This window comes from Procambarus clarkii, chromosome 39 (assembly GCF_040958095.1).
Source record: "Procambarus clarkii isolate CNS0578487 chromosome 39, FALCON_Pclarkii_2.0, whole genome shotgun sequence".
NCBI classification, from domain to species: Eukaryota; Metazoa; Arthropoda; class Malacostraca; order Decapoda; family Cambaridae; genus Procambarus; species Procambarus clarkii.
The window spans coordinates 36997995-37018273 of NC_091188.1; the positions used below are offsets into that span (position 1 = coordinate 36997995).

Genomic DNA, 20279 nt, shown 5'->3' on the forward strand with positions numbered 1-20279 from the left:
TTCAAAACCCTATCTAGATCAACTTGAAGTGATAGTGAGTCCTCCTCCGAATTAATTTCCCTACCGATTTTCGTATCATCGGCAAATTTGCAAATGTTGCTACTCAAACCTGAATCTAAATCATTTATATATATTATAAACAACAGAGGTCCCAGGACAGAGCCTTGAGGCACTCCACTTACAACATTTTCCCACTCTGACTTGATTCCATTTATACTAACTCTCTGTTTCCTTTGGTATAGCCATGCCCTAATCCAGTTTAATATAGCACCCCCAATACCATGAGACTCTATTTTTTTAATCAGTCTTTCATGTGGCACTGTATCAAAAGCTCTGCTAAAGTCAAGGTATACAACATCGCAATCCTTACCACTATCAACTGCCTCAACAATGCTAGAATAAAAAGATAACAAATTTGTTAAACATGAACGGCCATTTATAAAACCATGTTGCGACTCAATTATTAATTTATGTTTTTCAAGATGAAGACGAATTTTATTTGCTATTATAGATTCGAGTAACTTTCCCACAATAGACGTTAGGCTAATTGGTCGATAGTTAGACGCAAGTGATCTATCTCCTTTCTTAAAAACTGGTATCACATTAGCAACTTTCCAAAACTCTGGCACTCTGCCTGACTCTATTGATTTATTAAATATGGTTGACAGTGGGTCACAAAGCTCCTCTTTGCATTCTTTAAGCACCCTGGCAAACACTTCATCCGGCCCTGGGGATTTGTTTGGTTTGAGTTTTACTATTTGTTTAAGAACATCCTCCCTGGTAACTGCTAAACTCGTCAACCTGTCCTCGTCCCCACCCACATAGACTTGTTCGGCTGAAGGCATATTGTTAAGTTCCTCTTTAGTAAATACAGATACAAAATATTTATTAAAAATACTACTCATCTCTTCATCACTATCTGTTATTTGACCTGTCTCAGTTTTTAATGGACCTATCCTTTCCCTAGTCTTAGTACGATATAACTGAAAAAACCCTTTAGGATTTGTCTTTGCTTGCCCTGCTATGCGAACTTCATAGTTTCTTTTTGCTTTCCTTATCTCTTTTTTAACATTTCTAACCAGTTGTACGAATTCCTGTTCTAAAGTGACCTCCCCATTTTTAATCCTTTTGTACCAAGCTCTCTTTTTACCTATAAGGTTCTTCAAATTCTTTGTTATCCACTTTGGGTCATTAGTATTCGATCTATTCAATTTGTATGGTATACTACGTTCCTGTGCTTTGTTTAGAATATTCTTAAATAAGTTATATATTGAATCCACATCGAAATCCCCATTTAAGTCACCTATCGCTGGGTTCATGTCTCGCTCCAAGACCGGCCCACACCCCATACCCAAGACTTTCCAATCAATTTGACCCAAAAAATTTCTTAGGCTATTAAAATCAGCTTTTCGAAAATCTGGCACTTTAACAGAATTTTCTCCTACTGGTCTATTCCATTCTATGCTAAATCTGATTTCTTTGTGATCACTGCTCCCTAGCTCACTCCCTATTTCGATGTCATTAATTTGCGTTTCCCTGTTAGTTAACACTAAATCTAAAATATTATTTTCCCGTGTTGGTTCCTTAATGTGTTGCGTAAGAAAGCAATCGTCAATTAATTCTAGAAAATCTTCTGCTTCACTATTCCCTGTTTTGTTCAACCAGTTTATTCCGCTAAAATTAAAGTCACCCATGACATAAATACTGTTAGATCTAGATGCTCTAGATATTTCATCCCATAGATGCTTTGCTTCCATTCTGTCTAAATTTGGTGGCCTATATATTACTCCTATTATAATATTATTAGCTTTTTCGTTTAATTCAATCCAAATAGTTTCTGTGTGTGGCTCTGTTTTGATTCCCTCTTTGAGACTACATTTCAAATTGTCCCTAACATATATGGCTACTCCACCTCCTCGTCTAATATATCTATCTGTGTGAAATAGTTTAAATCCATATATTTGATATTCAGCTAATAGTTCTCTATTTTCTACATTCATCCACGTTTCGGTAAGTGCAATAATATCTATTTTTTCTGTGCAGACAAGAGCATTTAATTCGTTAATTTTATTTCTTAGACTTCTACTGTTAGTGTAATATACCCTAAGTGAATTGTTATTTTGCGGACCTTCTCTTTCCCTGATCGTTTTGCCAATTCCTTTCTCCCACAAACACATACTTTTATTACCTCCTTCCTCCAAATCAATTCCCATACCTCTATCTACTAACAGTTTAAACCCAAACAAACACCTCTAACCACTTCTTCTAACGAGTTCGCAACAGCAACAACCCCAGCTCTCGATAGATGCACCCCATCACGAGCATACATTTCATTTCTTCCATAGAAGTGTTCCCAGTTGTCTATGAAAGATATTGCATTTGATTTGCAATATCTTTCCAGCCGGCAATTGACACCAAGTGCCCTCGATATCCATTCATTTCCCACTCCCTTTCTTGGAAGAATGCCACATATGATCGGGATTCCTCCCTTGCTCCTAACTAACTCTATGGCTGTTTTATACCTCTGAATCAGTTCCTCACTCCTAACTCGACCAACATCATTTCCTCCCACGCTAATGCAAATAATGGGATTGTTCCCATTACCAGCCATAATATCATTCATGTTGTTTATAATATCACCAATGCCAGCTCCGGGATAGCAAACCCTTAACCTGTTCCCCCTATCTCTAGCACAAAACGTTCTATCCAAATACCTTATCTGGGAATCTCCCACAACTAATGTTTGCTTAGGTACTTCCTTTACTTTCTGAGGGGCCTGCGCTTCCTTTCTCTTCGTTGCTTTCCCTTTTGCGCGATCCACAGTCTCTCCACAGCACTCGTCCTCCAAAACGTCAAATGAATTAGAAGTTGCTATGGCGTTTGAAGGCGGCTTTATCAAAGTATGAAGAAAAGATTAACAAAGCTTAAATTGCATTCACTGGAAAGGCGAAGAGTTAGGGGTGACATGATAGAGGTTTACAAGTGGATGAATGGACATAACAAAGGAGATATTAATAGGCAGCTCCTATCTATAACCACCCAATCCCACTCATATATATGTCAAACCCACGCTTGAAACAATCGAGGGACTCCACCACGTTATGTAGTAATTGGTTCCACAAATCACCAACACTGTTACCGAACCAGTATTTACCCAAGTCATTCCTAAATCTAAACTTATCCAATTTATACTCATTGTTTCGTGTTCTGTCTTTTGTTGATACTTTTAATACCCTATTAATACCCCCTTGTTATGTCCATTCATCCACTTATAAACCTCTATCATGTTTTCCCCTAACTCTTCGCCTTACCAGTGAATACAATTTAAGCTTTGTTAATCTTTCTTCATATGCATCACGTGCTGGCATTATCCCTGGTCTTCTTAAACTAGCGGAAAGGCTTGCAGGACCAGACAACCAGCGCTTTGTCAGTGAACTAAACGCATTATACATTGACAATGGCCTGGTCCCCATCAAAGCCACTAGCGTAAATCTCACTGCCTCCTCTACCACTCCGGAGACTACCACCAGGACGACCATGCGGTCAACTTCAACACGGACTCCAGAACCGCCCATGACCCGGGCGACACAAACAGAGGTAATTCCTTCTCCAGCTCCCAACACTCCTACCATCAATATCTCAGCAGCCGTGCTAGCAGACGTGCTGTCTACAAACGATAACAGCACCACCAGCGTTCCTGAAATAGCCACAACCACCAATCAACGACACCTAAGCCTACCTAAGGCTGCGAGGCGAAAGACAAAAACGCCCACAACGGAGGTTACGGACACCTCAGACGAGGAAATCATAGAAGGAGCTCCACTGCCGCATCACAAATATGACACCTACACGGTTCAAGACTTCCTCATGGAGGCCACGTCACCAAAGTCTAACGACAGCACTGCTCAGCCAAAGTCGCAGGCAAAGAAAAAACGGAAAACCTAGAGGGCTACACTAATCCCACCAGCTCCAGTAACATTATTAGTAACATTTATTATAGCAATAATGGAAGGATTAGTGAAGGAATTGATGAATCTAGTTGGAACTCTGAGAGCAGAGATGTATTCCCTACGAGATGAGGTACGACAGCTGAAACACCGGGAAGAAACGCAGGAGGAGACCAATATTAACAAGACCTCATCGTGGAAGGTCGTTAAGGACAAGGGTCTTAAGAAGACCTTGACAAGGCCGCCTACAAACGCCCTAAGGACATTTAATTCATTTGCCGTGTTGGGAGACGAATACTGTGGTGAGCCTGCAGTTCACTCAAAACGGAAATCAACGAAGAGCAACGAAGCAGAGGCCCCTCAAAGTGCTCAGAAAGTTAAGGAGGCAAATAAACGAATTTTTGTTGTGGGAGATTCCCAGGTGAGGTATTTAGACAGAACGTTTTGTGCCAGAGATAAGGGGAACAGGTTAAGGGTCTGCTATCCGGGAGCTGGAATTGGAGATATTGTTGACAACATGACATATTATGACTGGAAATGGGAACAAACCCATTATTTGTATTAGTGCATAGGGTAATGATGTTGGACGAGTTAGGAGTAAGGAACTGATAAAGAAATTTAACAAAGCCATAGATTTAGTTAGGAGCAAGGGAGGAATCCCGATCATATGTGGCAATTCTTCCAAGAGCATTGGGAATGAATGGTTGTCGAGGGCACTTGGTGTCAATTGCCGGCTGGAAAGATATTGCAAATCAAATGAAATATCTTTCATAGACAACTGCGAACACTTCTATGGAAGAAATGAAATGTATGCTCGTGATGGGGTGCATCTATCGAGGGCTGGGGTTGTTTCTGTTGCGAACTCGATGGAACCAGTGGTTAGAGGCATTTGTTTGGGTTTAAACTGTTAGTAGATAGTGGTATGGGAATTGATTTGGAGGAAGGAGGTAATAAAAGTATGTGTTTGTTGGAGAAACAAATTGGCAAAATGATCAGGGAAAGAGAAGGGCCTCAAAATAACAATTCACTTAGGGTATATTACACTAGCAATAGAAGTCTAAGAAACAAAATAAACGAGTTAAATGCTCTTGTCTGTACAGAAAAAAATAGATATTATTGCACTTACCGAAACGTGGATGAATGTAGAAAATCGAGAACTATTAGCTGAATATCAAATAAATGGATTTAAAATATTTCACACAGATAGATATATTAGACGAGGGGGGGGGGAGTAGCCATATATGTTAAGGACAATTTGAAATGTAGTCTCAAAGAGGGAATCAAAACTGAGCCACACACAGAAACTATTTGAATAGAATTAAACGAAAAAGCCAATTAAAATAGGAGTTATATATAGGCCACCAAATTTAGACAGAATGGAAGCAAAGCATCTATGGGATGAAATATCTAGAGCATCTAGATCTAACAGTATTTATGTCATGGGTGACTTTAATTTTAGTGGAATAAACTGGTTGAACAAAACAGGGAATAATGAAGCAGAAGATTTTCTAGAATTAATTGACGATTGCTTTCTTACGCAACACATTAAGGAACCAAAGCGGGAAAATAATATTTTAGATTTAGTGTTAACTAACAGGGAAACACAAATTAAGGACATCGAAATAGGAAATGAGCTAGGGAACAGTGATCATAAAGAAATCAGATTTGGGCATAGAATGAAATAGATCTGTAGGAGAAAATTCTGTTAAAGTACCTGATTTTCGAAAAGCCAATTTCAATAACCTAAGAAATTTATTGGGCCAAATTGATAGGAAAGTCTTGGGTATGGGGTGTGGGCCGGTCTTAGAGCTAGACGTGAACCCAGCGATAGGTGACGTAAAAGGGGTTTTTGATGTGGACTCAAAATATAACCTATTTAAAAATATTCTAAGCGAAGCCTAGGAATGTAGTATACCATATAAATTGAATAGATCGAATACTAATGATCCAAAGTGGATAACAAAGGATCTGAAGAACCTTATAGGTAAAAAGAGAGCGTGGTTCAAAAGGATTAAAAATGGGGAAGTCGGTTTAGAACAGGAATTCGTACAACTGGTTAGAAATACTAAAAAGGAGGTAAAGAAAGCAGAAAGAAACTATGAAGTTCACACAGCAGAGCAAGCAAAGACAAATCCTAAATGGTTTTCCCAGTTATACCGGACAAAGATTAGGGAAAGGATAGGTCCATTAAAAACTGAGACAGGTCAAATAACAGATAGTGATGAAGAGATGAGTAGTATTTTTAAAAAATATTTTGTATCTGTATTTACTAAAGAGGAACTTAACAATATGCCTTCAGCCGAACAAGTCTATGTGGGTGGGGATGAGGACAGGTTGAGGAGTTTAACAGTTACCAGGGAGGATGTTCTTAAACAAATAGTAAAACTCAAACCAAACAAATCCCCAGGGCCAGATTAAGCACTTTGCCAGGGTGCTTAAAGAATGCAAAGAGGAGCTTTGCGACCCACTGTCTACCATATTTAATAAATCAATAGAGTCAGGCAGAGTGCAAGAGTTATGGAAAGTTGCTAATGTGATACCAGTTTTTAGATTGGAGATAGATCACTTGCGTCCAACTATCGACCAATTAGCCTAATGTCTATTGTGGGAAAGTTACTCGAATCTATATTTGCAAATAAAATTAGTCTTCATCTTGAAAAACATAAATTAATAATTGAGTCGCAACATGGTTTTATAAACGGCCGTTCATGTTTAACAAATTTGTTATCTTTTTATTCTAGCATAGTTGAGGCAGTTGATAGTGGTAAGGATTGCGATGTTGTGTACCTTGACTATAGCAAAGCTTTTGATACAGTGCCACATGAAAGATTGATTAAAAAGTTAGAGGCTCATGGTATTGGGGGTGCTATACTAAGCTGGATTAGAGCATGGCTATACCAAAGGAAACAGAGTATAAATGGAGTCAAGTCAGAGTGGGTAAATGTTGGAAGTAGAGTGCCTCAAGGCTCTGTCCTGGGACCTCTGTTGTTTATAATATATATAAATGTTTAGATTCAGGTTTGAGTAGCAACATTTGCAGATGATACAAAAATCGGAAATTAACACAGAAGAAGACTCACTATCACTTCAAGTTGATCTAAATAGGGTTTTGAAATGGTCAAAAGCTTGGCAGATGCAGTTTAATGCTGATAAATGTAAAGTTCTGAGGCAAGGTAATGATGATAGAGTTACAAGATACGAGCTAGATGGTGTTGAAATTGCGAAGTCGGATTGCGAAAGGGATCTGGGAGTTATGATTAGTAAGAATGTAAAACAAAAGGATCAATGCATAAATGTTCGTAATAAGGCGAATAAGACACTGGGATTTATTAATCGAAGCGTTAGTAACAAGACACCTGGTGTTGCTCTTCAGCTATATCTTGCTCTGGTTAGGCCCCATTTAGATTATGCAGTTCAGTTTTGGTTGCCGTACTATAGAATGGATATAAATTCACTTGAACCTGTCCAGCGTTGGATGACTAAGTTAATTCCCCAAATTAGTCTTCGTGGTGTAGTGGTAAGACACTCGCCTGGCGTTCCGCGAGCGCTATGTCATGGGTTCATATCCTGGCCGGGGTGGATTTACTGGGCGCAATTCCTTAACTGTAGCCTCTGTTTAACGCAACAGTAAAATGTGCACTTGGATGAAAAAACGATTCTTCGCGGCAGGGGATCGTATTCCAGGGACCTGCCCGAAACGCTATGCGTACTAGTGGCTGTACAAGAATGTAACAACTCTTCTATATATCTCTAAAAAAAAAAAAAGTCTTTCATATGAAGAAAGATTAACAAAGCTTAAATATCATACCCTGGAAAGGCGGAGAATTAGGGGTGACGTGATAGATTAAAATTAAAGCGTATTAAAAGTATCACCACAGAGGTATCAACACAGATGGTCCAGAGGTACAGCCTGTGCACACTGGACCATCACTACTCCATATGCAAGGCAACAGTCCATCACTGCTTGCTCTGTGATGGCAATCACCCCGTAATTTCCTACCGCTGCCCCCGCAGACAGGAAATCATCAAGGCCCAGGTTGAAGCCAAAAGAAACAACTCGTCTACCTCCTCGACCAGAGCCCCAAGCGTTCAACTCACCACCTTAGCTCTCACTAAACGACCAGAAGACTTTCCGGTCCTACCAACATGTGGCTCCTCCCAGCAGGCGACACAACCTTCTCATTGACCAGCGATAGGTGACCTAAATGGGGATTTCGATGTGGATTCAATATATAACTTATTTAAGAATATTCTAAACAAAGCACAGGAACGTAGTATACCATACAAATTGAATAGATCGAATACTAATGACCCAAAGTGGATAACAAAGAATTTGAAGAACCTTATAGGTAAAAAGAGAGCTTGGTACAAAAGGATTAAAAATGGGGAGGTCACTTTAGAACAAGAATTCGTACAACTGGTTAGAAATGTTAAAAAAGAGATTAGGAAAGCAAAAAGAAACTATGAAGTTCGCATAGCAGGGCAAGCAAAGACAAATCCTAAAGGGTTTTTTCAGTTATATCGTACCAAGACTAGGGAAAGGATAGGTCCATTAAAAACTGAGACAGGTCAAATAACAGATAGTGATGAAGAGATGAGTAGTATTTTTAATAAATATTTTGTATCTGTATTTACTGAAGAGGAACTTAACAATATGCCTTCTGCCGAACAAGTCTATGTGGGTGGGGACGAGGACAGGTTGACGAGTTTAGCAGTTACCAGGGAGGATGTTCTTAAACAAATAGTAAAACTCAAACCAAACAAATCCCCAGGGCCGGATGAAGTGTTTGCCAGGGTGCTTAAAGAATGCAAAGAGGAGCTTTGTGACCCACTGTCAACCATATTTAATAAATCAATAGAGACAGGCAGAGTGCCAGAGTTTTGGAAAGTTGCTAATGTGATACCAGTTTTTAAGAAAGGAGATAGATCACTTGCGTCTAACTATCGACCAATTAGCCTAACGTCTATTGTGGGAAAGTTACTCGAATCTATAATAGCAAATAAAATTCGTCTTCATCTTGAAAAACATAAATTAATAATTGAGTCGCAACATGGTTTTATAAATGGCCGTTCATGTTTAACAAATTTGTTATCTTTTTATTCTAGGATTGTTGAGGCAGTTGATAGTGGTAAGGATTGCGATGTTGTATACCTTGACTTTAGCAAAGCTTTTGATACAGTGCCACATTAAAGACTGATTAAAAAGATAGAGTCTCATGGTATTGGGGGTGCTATACTAAGCTGGATTAGGGCATGGCTATACCAAAGGAAACAGAGAGTTAGTATAAATGGAATCAAGTCAGAGTGGGAAAATGTTGTAAGTGGAGTGCCTCAAGGCTCTGTCCTGGGACCTCTGTTGTTTATAATATATATAAATGATTTAGATTCAGGTTTGAGTAGCAACATTTGCAAATTTGCCGATGATACGAAAATCGGTAGGGAAATTAATTCGGAGGAGGACTCACTATCACTTCAAGTTGATCTAGATAGGGTTTTGAAATGGTCAAAGGATTGGCAGATGCAGTTTAATGCTGATAAATGTAAAGTTCTGAGGTTAGGTAATGATGATAGAGTTACAAGATACGAGCTAGATGGTGTTGTGATTGCGAAGTCGGATTGCGAAAGGGATCTGGGAGTTATGATTAGTAAGAATTTAAAACAAAAGGATCAATGCATAAATGTTCGTAATAAGGCAAATCGGACACTTGGATTTATTAATCGCAGCGTTAGTAACAAGACACCTGGTGTGGTTCTCAAGCTATATCTTGCTCTAGTTAGGCCCCATTTAGATTATGCAGTTCAGTTTTGGTCGCCATATTATAGAATGGATATAAATTCACTTGAACGTGTCCAGCGTAGGATGACTAAGTTAATTCCCCAAATTAGAAATCTTTCATATGAAGAAAGATTAACTAAGCTTAAGTTGCATTCACTGGAAAGGCGAAGAGTTAGGGGTGACATGATAGAGGTTTACAAGTGGATGAATGGACATAACCGGGGGGATATTAATAGGGTATTAAAAGTATCAACACAGGACAGAACACGAAACAATGGATATAAATTGGATAAGTTTAGATTTAGGAAAGACTTGGGTAAATACTGGTTCAGTAACAGGGTTGTTGATTTGTGGAACCAATTGCCGCGTAACATTGTGGAGGTGGGGTCCCTAGATTGTTTCAAGCACGGGTTGGACAAGTATGTGAGTGGGATCGGGTGGTTATAGAATAGGAGCTGCCTCGTATGGGCCAATAGGCCTTCTGCAGTTACCTTTGTTCTTATGTTCTTATGTTCTTAAGTAACAGGGTTGTTGATTTGTGGAACCAATTGCCGCGTAACATTGTGGAGGTGGGGTCCCTCGATTGTTTCAAGCACGGGTTGGACAAGTATATGAGTGGGATTGGGTGGTTATAGAATAGGAGCTGCCTCGTATGGGCCAACAGGCCTTCTGCAGTTGCCTTTGTTCTTATGTTCTTATTGTGGACCCAAGGTCCCACAGACTTCTTCACAGCCCCCTGCATCACGTGCTGGCATTATCCCTGGTCTTCTTAAACTAGCGGAAAGGCTTGCAGGACCAGACAACCAGCACTTTGTCAGTGAACTAAACGCATTATACATAGACAATGGCCTGGCCCCCATCATAGCCACTAGCGTAAATCTCACTGCCTCCTCTACCACTCCGGAGACTACCACCAGGACGACCAGGTGGTCAACTTCAACACCGACTCCAGAACCGCCCATGACCCGGGCGACACAAACAGAGGTAATTCCTTCTCCAGCTCCCAACACTCCTACCATCACTATCTCAGCAGCCGCGCTAGCTGTTGTTGTTGTTAAAGATTTAGCTACTTCAGGACGAAGTGTCCATGTAGCACGGGCTATGGTGAGCCCGTAATTGAGTTTGGTTATACATGATAACCTTTTTCCTGTGATATTTGGGTCTAAGTTTAAAATGGAGGAGAGGACTTCTCCTTTTTCCCTGCTTATTTATCGCTTCTGTTTTAGTGCACTGGTTTTAATCTTGTTTTATTAACATTATCTTGGTGGCGGATGTAGATGCAGAATGCTCACTAATGAGTCCCATTCCTCAACAGCTTTTCTAATCATTGTAGTTGCGGTGGAATGTGCATCTAATGCAGCTGCTGTCGTTGGATTAATGTAGAGTTTGATGCGCAGGGGTTCAGTAGCTTCACATTCCAGTAAGTAGTGCAACAGCGGCGCCTCTGCTTCAGTTTCACAGATGTGACACTCTTTAACTATTGGGTTCATTACCTCCCAGCAGCACTTGTAACCAAGTCTGAGTCTGTGTATGGCTACTGCAATGTCTCTGGATATCTTATTGCCAGGCTTGAAAGAGGAGTAACCAGTGGCTTGTTCGTACCATATCGCAGTGGATCTTCCTTCTGCTACTTTGGCTCTGTGGCGACTTTTGATAGTTGAGAATATTTTCTTCTTGATTTGCTTCTTTATCTGTGAGAAACTTGGAGGTATTTGAACCTGTACAACAGGAAGAGCAGTGGCAGTTTTTGCCAGTGAGTCTGCCTTTTCATTACCATCTATGCCAATGTGACTTGGTATCCAATTTAGAGTGATTGACAGCCCTCGATTATGGGCATCTTTTCCTATATGTTGAATTTCTGGGAGATGTATATTATCTCTGTACTGACTGGATAACAATGCCTGGAGCGAAGATTTAGAGTCTGTATGAATGATGACATCATGTAAATTATTCTCAATTGTATAGTTTATTGCCTCCTTCAGGGCATATAATTCGGTTTGCAATGTTGAACACCCACTATTCATGCTCCAGTAAGCTTCATGGTTGGTAGTGTAAACTGCTGCCCCAGCAGAACCTTTTTCTTGATCAACTGATCCGTCTGTGAAGATGTGAGTCGTTGTGGGTCTAGAGATAGTTTCCATTTGTTGCTCTATTACTTCCTTGAGCCTCTGCGGGTCACATGCTGATATTTTAACTGGTAATCTTTCAATGATTATCATTAGATTCGATTCTTCCCATGGAGGAGGCTGTCGAAAGTGTTGATATGGTCTATCTTCCCCTTTGTTTTTAATGGTCCATTTCATGTCCATTTTCTCTAAAATCTTGACCACATTATCCATCCATGAGCTTGTTCTATACTGTAGGTTTTTCTGAAAGGATCTCTGTATGCTGTCTTTGATTGACAGCCTGGCGGTTGTTCCAGTAAGTTTTCCTATTATGGTGGCTATCCTTTGTTTCATTCTGTTTTCTAATGCTGGTAAATTGGTTTCCATTCTAAGGTTCTCTCTACGCGTCCATATAGGTGCTCCCAGCATTGTTCTCAGAGCATCATTTTGAGACACTTCCAGTTTCTCCCATTGGTTATCACTGAGGGATGTAAGAGCAGGAGCAGCATAGTCGATGAGTGACCTAACTGCTTGAACGTAGTACATTTTGAGTTCCGGGGAGCCGGTCGGCCGAGCGGACAGCACGCTGGACTTGTGATCCTGTGGTCCTGGGTTCGATCCCAGGCGCCGGCGAGAAACAATGGGCAGAGTTTCTTTCACCCTATGCCCCTGTTACCTAGCAGTAAAATAGGTACCTGGGTGTTAGTCAGCTGTCACGGGCTGCTTCCTGGGGGTGGAGGTCTGGTCGAGGACCGGGCCGCGGGGACACTTAAAAAAAAAAACCGAAATCATCTCAAGATAACCTACATCCACTGGTAGAGATGCACCCTCTCTAAGACTGGTCAGAGAGCGCAAAGCTGAGTTTCTGGCTTTACAGCGTTGCCGAAGATATTCAATTTCTTGAGTGAATTTCAACTGGTTGTCTATTATGACTCCTAGGAATTGAAAAGAGGTAACCCACTCAATTTCTTGTCCTTGTATTGCCAGTCTGATGTCTTGAGTTCTCATTTTAACGGCCATTGCTTTTGTTTATTGCTGTTTATTTTCACTGCTATGCGTTCCGCTTCCTTGCTGATAATATCTAGGCATTTTTGTGCATGGTTCCTTGCACCTTTGCCATTGATGATGACCACAAAGTCGTCTGCATAGTTAAGAAGTTTGGTTTTTGGTAGCTTGAGCTTCATGAATTGTTCCATGAGACAGTTGAAGAGGAAGGGGCTTAGTATTCCTCCCTGCGGAGTTCCATTTTCCAGCCTCTTTGAGGTCGATGTTTTTCCTTAGAATTTGACTTTATCTTCTCGGTTAAGCAGGCTTCCTTTGGCAAAAGCAAGAGCGTGTCCTTTGATTTCCTTATCCACAAGGCAGCACAGTGTAGCTGGAGCACTAGCTAACTCGAAGGCTTTTTCAAGCTCGCGCTAGCAGACGTGCTGTTTACAAACGATAACAGCACCACCAGCGCTCCTGAAATAAGAACATAAGAACATAAGAACAAAGGTAACTGCAGAAGGCCTATTGGCCCATTCGAGGCAGCTCCTATTCTATAACCACCCAATCCCACTCATATACTTGTCCAACCCGCGCTTGAAACAATCGAGGGACCCCACCTCCACCACGTTACGCGGCAATTGGTTCCACAAATCAACAACCCTGTTACTGAACCAGTATTTACCCAAGTCTTTCCTAAATCTAAACTTATCCAATTTATACCCATTATTTCGTGTTCTGTCCTGTGTTGATACTTTTAATACCCTATTAATATCCCCCTTGTTATGTCCATTCACCCACTTGTAAACCTCTATCATGTCGCCCCTAACTCTTCGCCTTTCCAGTGAATGCAACTTAAGCTTTGTTAATCTTTCTTCATATGAAAGATTTCTAATTTGGGGAATTAACTTAGTCATCCTACGCTGGACACGTTCAAGTGAACATAAGAACATAAGAACAAAGGTAACTGCAGAAGGCCTATTGGCCCATACGAGGCTGCTCCTATTCTATAACCACCCAATCCCTCTCATATACTTGTCCAACCCGTGCTTGAAACAATCGAGGGACCCCACCTCCACAATGTTACGCGGCAATTGGTTCCACAAATCAACAACCCTGTTACTGAACCAGTATTTACCCAAGTCTTTCCTAAATCTAAACTTATCCAATTTATATCCATTGTTTCGTGTTCTGTCCTGTGTTGATACTTTTAATACCCTATTAATATCCCCCCGGTTATGTCCATTCATCCACTTGTAAACCTCTATCATGTCACCCCTAACTCTTCGCCTTTCCAGTGAATGCAACTTAAGCTTTGTTAATCTTTCTTCATATGAAAGATTTCTAATTTGGGGAATTAACTTAGTCATCCTACGCTGGACACGTTCAAGTGAATTTATATCCATTCTATAATATGGCGACCAAAACTGAACTGCATAATCTAAATGGGGCCTAACTAGAGCAAGATATAGCTTGAGAACCACACCAGGTGTCTTGTTACTAACGCTGCGATTAATAAATCCAAGTGTCCGATTTGCCTTATTACGAACATTTATGCATTGATCCTTTTGTTTTAAATTCTTACTAATCATAACTCCCAGATCCCTTTCGCAATTCGACTTCGCAATCACAACACCATCTAGCTCGTATCTTGTAACTCTATCATCATTACCTAACCTCAGAACTTTACATTTATCAGCATTAAACTGCATCTGCCAATCCTTTGACCATTTCAAAACCCTATCTAGATCAACTTGAAGTGATAGTGAGTCCTCCTCCGAATTAATTTCCCTACCGATTTTCGTATCATCGGCAAATTTGTAAATGTTGCTACTCAAACCTGAATCTAAATCATTTATATATATTATAAACAACAGAGGTCCCAGGACAGAGCCTTGAGGCACTCCACTTACAACATTTTCCCACTCTGACTTGATTCCATTTATACTAACTCTCTGTTTCCTTTGGTATAGCCATGCCCTAATCCAGCTTAATATAGCACCCCCAATACCATGAGACTCTATTTTTTTAATCAGTCTTTCATGTGGCACTGTATCAAAAGCTTTGCTAAAGTCAAGGTATACAACATCGCAATCCTTACCACTATCAACTGCCTCAACAATGCTAGAATAAAAAGATAACAAATTTGTTAAACATGAACGGCCATTTATAAAACCATGTTGAGACTCAATTATTAATTTATGTTTTTCAAGATGAAGACGAATTTTATTTGCTATTATAGATTCGAGTAACTTTCCCACAATAGACGTTAGGCTAATTGGTCGATAGTTAGACGCAAGTGATCTATCTCCTTTCTTAAAAACTGGTATCACATTAGCAACTTTCCAAAACTCTGGCACTCTGCCTGACTCTATTGATTTATTAAATATGGTTGACAGTGGGTCACAAAGCTCCTCTTTGCATTCTTTAAGCACCCTGGCAAACACTTCATCCGGCCCTGGGGATTTGTTTGGTTTGAGTTTTACTATTTGTTTAAGAACATCCTCCCTGGTAACTGCTAAACTCGTCAACCTGTCCTCGTCCCCACCCACATAGACTTGTTCGGCTGAAGGCATATTGTTAAGTTCCTCTTTAGTAAATACAGATACAAAATATTTATTAAAAATACTACTCATCTCTTCATCACTATCTGTTATTTGACCTGTATCAGTTTTTAATGGACCTATCCTTTCCCTAGTCTTAGTACGATATAACTGAAAAAAACCTTTAGGATTTGTCTTTGCTTGCCCTGCTATGCGAACTTCATAGTTTCTTTTTGCTTTCCTTATCTCTTTTTTAACATTTCTAACCAGTTGTACGAATTCCTGTTCTAAAGTGACCTCCCCATTTTTAATCCTTTTGTACCAAGCTCTCTTTTTACCTATAAGGTTCTTCAAATTCTTTGTTATCCACTTTGGGTCATTAGTATTCGATCTATTCAATTTGTATGGTATACTACGTTCCTGTGCTTTGTTTAGAATATTCTTAAATAAGTTATATATTGAATCCACATCGAAATCCCCATTTAAGTCACCTATCGCTGGGTTCATGTCTCGCTCCAAGACCGGCCCACACCCCATACCCAAGACTTTCCAATCAATTTGACCCAAAAAATTTCTTAGGCTATTAAAATCAGCTTTTCGAAAATCTGGCACTTTAACAGAATTTTCTCCTACTGGTCTATTCCATTCTATGCTAAATCTGATTTCTTTGTGATCACTGTTCCCTAGCTCACTCCCTATTTCGATGTCATTAATTTGCGTTTCCCTGTTAGTTAACACTAAATCTAAAATATTATTTTCCCGTGTTGGTTCCTTAATGTGTTGCGTAAGAAAGCAATCGTCAATTAATTCTAGAAAATCTTCTGCTTCACTATTCCCTGTTTTGTTCAACCAGTTTATTCCGCTAAAATTAAAGTCACCCATGACATAAATACTGTAAGATCTAGATGCTCTAGATATTTCATCCCATAGGTGCTTTGCTTCCATTCTGTCTAAATTTGGTGGCCTATATATTACTCCTATTATAATATTATTAGCTTTTTCGTTTAATTCTATCCAAATAGTTTCTGTGTGTGGCTCTGTTTTGATTCCCTCTTTGAGACTACATTTCAAATTGTCCCTAACATATATGGCTACTCCACCTCCTCGTCTAATATATCTATCTGTGTGAAATAGTTTAAATCCGTATATTTGATATTCAGCTAATAGTTTTTTCTGTGCAGACAAGAGCATTTAATTCGTTAATTTTATTTCTTAGACTTCTACTGTTAGTGTAATATACCCTAAGTGAATTGTTATTTTGTGGACCTTCTCTTTCCCTGATCGTTTTGCCAATTCCTTTCTCCCACAAACACATACTTTTATTACCTCCTTCCTCCAAATCAATTCCCATACCTCTATCTACTAACAGTTTAAACCCAAACAAACACCTCTAACCACTTCTTCCAACGAGTTCGCAACAGCAACAACCCCAGCTCTCGATAGATGCACCCCATCACGAGCATACATTTCATTTCTTCCATAGAAGTGTTCCCAGTTGTCTATGAAAGATATTGCATTTGATTTGCAATATCTTTCCAGCCGGCAATTGACACCAAGTGCCCTCGATATCCATTCATTTCCCACTCCCTTTCTTGGAAGAATGCCACATATGATCGGGATTCCTCCCTTGCTCCTAACTAATTCTATGGCTGTTTTATACCTCTGAATCAGTTCCTCACTCCTAACTCGACCAACATCATTTCCTCCCACGCTAATGCAAATAATGGGATTGTTCCCATTACCAGCCATAATATCATTCATGTTGTTTATAATATCACCAATGCCAGCTCCGGGATAGCAAACCCTTAACCTGTTCCCCCTATCTCTAGCACAAAACGCACTATCCAAATACCTTATCTGGGAATCTCCCACAACTAATGTTTGCTTAGGTACCTTTACTTTCTGAGGGGCCTGCGCTTCCTTTCTCTTCGTTGCTACAACCACCAATCAACACCACTAAACTACAACCACCACTACAAATAGCTACAACCACCAATCAACGACACCTAAACCTACCTAAGGCTGCGAGTTGAAAGACAAAAACGCCCACTACGGAGGTTACGGACTCCTCAGACGAGGAAATCATAGTAGGAGCTCCACCGACGCATCACAAATACGACACCTACACGGTTCAAGACTTCCTCATGGAGGCCACGTCACCAAACTCTAACGACAGCACTGCTCAGCCAAAGTCGCAGGCAAAGAAAAAACGGAAAACCTAGAGTCGAAATCTACACTAACCCCACCAGCTCCATAACTGGTATAGCCAGCCCTCCAGGCTGAAAACCATCATGAAGACCCCCATCCGTCGCCTGATCTCTAGTATCAGCCACTGATACAGATAATTGCTCCAAAGAGCCTCCACTTACGGGCTCACCACAGCCCGTGCTACTGGAACCTATTGTTCTGAGTAGCTTAATCTAAAACAACAACATTTCTTCATATGAAAGATTTCTAATTTGGGGAATTAACTTAGTCATCCAACGCTTGACACGTTCAAGTGAATTTATAACCATTCTATAATACGGCGACCAAAACTGAACTGCATAATCTAAATGGGGCCTAACCAGAGCAAGATATAGCTTAAGAACCACACCAGGTGTCTTGTTACTAACGCTTCGATTAATAAATCCCAGTGTCCTATTCGCCTTATTACGAACATTCATGCATTGATCCTTTTACATAAGAACAAAGGTAACTGCAGAAGGCCTATTGGCCCATACGAGGCAGCTCCTATTCTATAACCACCCAATCCCACTCATATACTTGTCCAACCCGTGCTTGAAACAATCGAGGGACCCCACCTCCACAATGTTACGCGGCAATTGGTTCCACAAATCAACAACCCTGTTACTGAACCAGTATTTACCCAAGTCTTTCCTAAATCTAAACTTATCCAATTTATATCCATTGTTTCGTGTTCTGTCCTGTGTTGATACTTTTAATACCCTATTAATATCCCCCCGGTTATGTCCATTCATCCACTTGTAAACCTCTATCATGTCACCCCTAACTCTTCGCCTTTCCAGTGAATGCAACTTAAGCTTTGTTAATCTTTCTTCATATGAAAGATTTCTAATTTGGGGAATTAACTTAGTCATCCTACGCTGGACACGTTCAAGTGAATTTATATCCATTCTATAATATGGCGACCAAAACTGAACTGCATAATCTAAATGGGGCCTAACTAGAGCAAGATATAGCTTGAGAACCACACCAGGTGTCTTGTTACTAACGCTGCGATTAATAAATCCAAGTGTCCGATTTGCCTTATTACGAACATTTATGCATTGATCCTTTTGTTTTAAATTCTTACTAATCATAACTCCCAGATCCCTTTCGCAATCCGACTTCGCAATCACAACACCATCTAGCTCGTATCTTGTAACTCTATCATCATTACCTAACCTCAGAACTTTACATTTATCAGCATTAAACTGCATCTGCCAATCCTTTGGCAGATGTTTGGCAGAATTCAAAGGCAGAATTCAATCCTTTGAATTTGTTTTAAATTCTTACTAATCATAACTCCCAGATCCCTTTCGCAATCCGACTTCGCAATCTCAACACCATCTAGCTCGTATCTTGTAACTATCATCATTACCTAGCCTCAGAACTTTACGTTTATCAGCATTAAACTGCATCTGCCAATCCTTTGACCATTTCAAAACCCTATCTAGATCAACTTGAAGTGATAGTGAGTCCTCCTCCGAATTTCGAGGGACCCCCTCGAAAGTTGATGATGACACCAAATAATCCTCGTAGTTGAGACTGGCAATCCACCATGTACTGGGGTACCAAGTAACTGTACTGCTTCTTCTACACCTGTCAAGGGGCACTAGTTGTAAAGCAGGAATCCTATATATGTGACAGCTATATCAGAGGAAACATTTATTATATTTATAAGATAAGGACAAAGGAGTAATTACCTGGTGTGAGAATATGGTTTCTCAAGATTCTCCCACAGCTGACTTGAATGGCTCATTGCAGTGCACAGTGCACCGAACTACGTGCACAAGGCCCTATCTCTGTTAACCCTGGATAATAAACTGGCATGTTGGGTATCTACAGAATGCCCACATAACCAGAAATACGTTTATAATACGGAGGCCGCCATATGTCCAGGAAGGAAGTTAAGCATACTTTAACATGGTGGAGGTGGTCCCTCGATTGTTTCAAGCACGGTTTGGACATGTATATGAGTGGGATTGGATGGTTATAGATAGGACCTGCCTCGTATGGGCCAATAGGCTTTCTGCAGTTACCTTTGTTCTTATGTTCTTATGAATTAATTTCTCTACCGATTTTCGTATCATCGGCAAATTTGCAAATGTTGCTACTCAAACCTGAATCTAAATCATTTATATATATTATAAACAACAGAGGTCCAAGGACAGAGCATTGAGGCACTCCACTTACAACATTTTCCCACTCTCACTTGACTCCATTTATACTAACTCTCTGTTTCCTTTGGAATAGCCATGCCCTAATCCAGCTTAATATTGCACCCCCAATACCATGAGACTATCTTTTTAATCAGTCTTTCATGTGGCACTGTGACTTTAGCTTTGCTAAAGTCAAGGTACACAACATCACAATCCTTACCACTATCAACTGCCTCAACTATGCTAGAATAAAAAGATAACAAATTTGTTCAACATGAACGGCCATTTATAAAACCATGTTGCGACTCAATTATTAATTTATGTTTTTCAAGATGAAGACGAATTATATTTGCTATTATAGATTCGAGTAACTTTCCCACAATAGACGTTAGGCTAATTGGTCGATAGTTAGACGCAAGTGATCTATCTCCTTTCTTAAAAACTGGTATCACATTAGCAACTTTCCAAAACTCTGGCACTCTGCCTGACTCTATTGATTTATTAAATATGGTTGACAGTGAGTCACAAAGCTCCTCTTT

The 20279-nt window shown here is 40.0% G+C and overlaps 1 protein-coding gene across 1 annotated transcript in view; it reads left to right on the forward strand.

Annotated features, from left to right (window-relative positions):
• The first annotated feature begins 4005 nt into the window (after positions 1 to 4005).
• The window catches only part of LOC123760429 (hornerin-like), a 51061-nt gene continuing 34787 nt past the window's right edge, over positions 4006 to 20279 (forward strand). The window contains exon 1 of the mRNA XM_069338183.1: positions 4006 to 4368. Within this exon, the coding sequence (XP_069194284.1) occupies positions 4006 to 4368 (363 nt within the window). The remainder of the gene's footprint in view (positions 4369 to 20279) is intronic.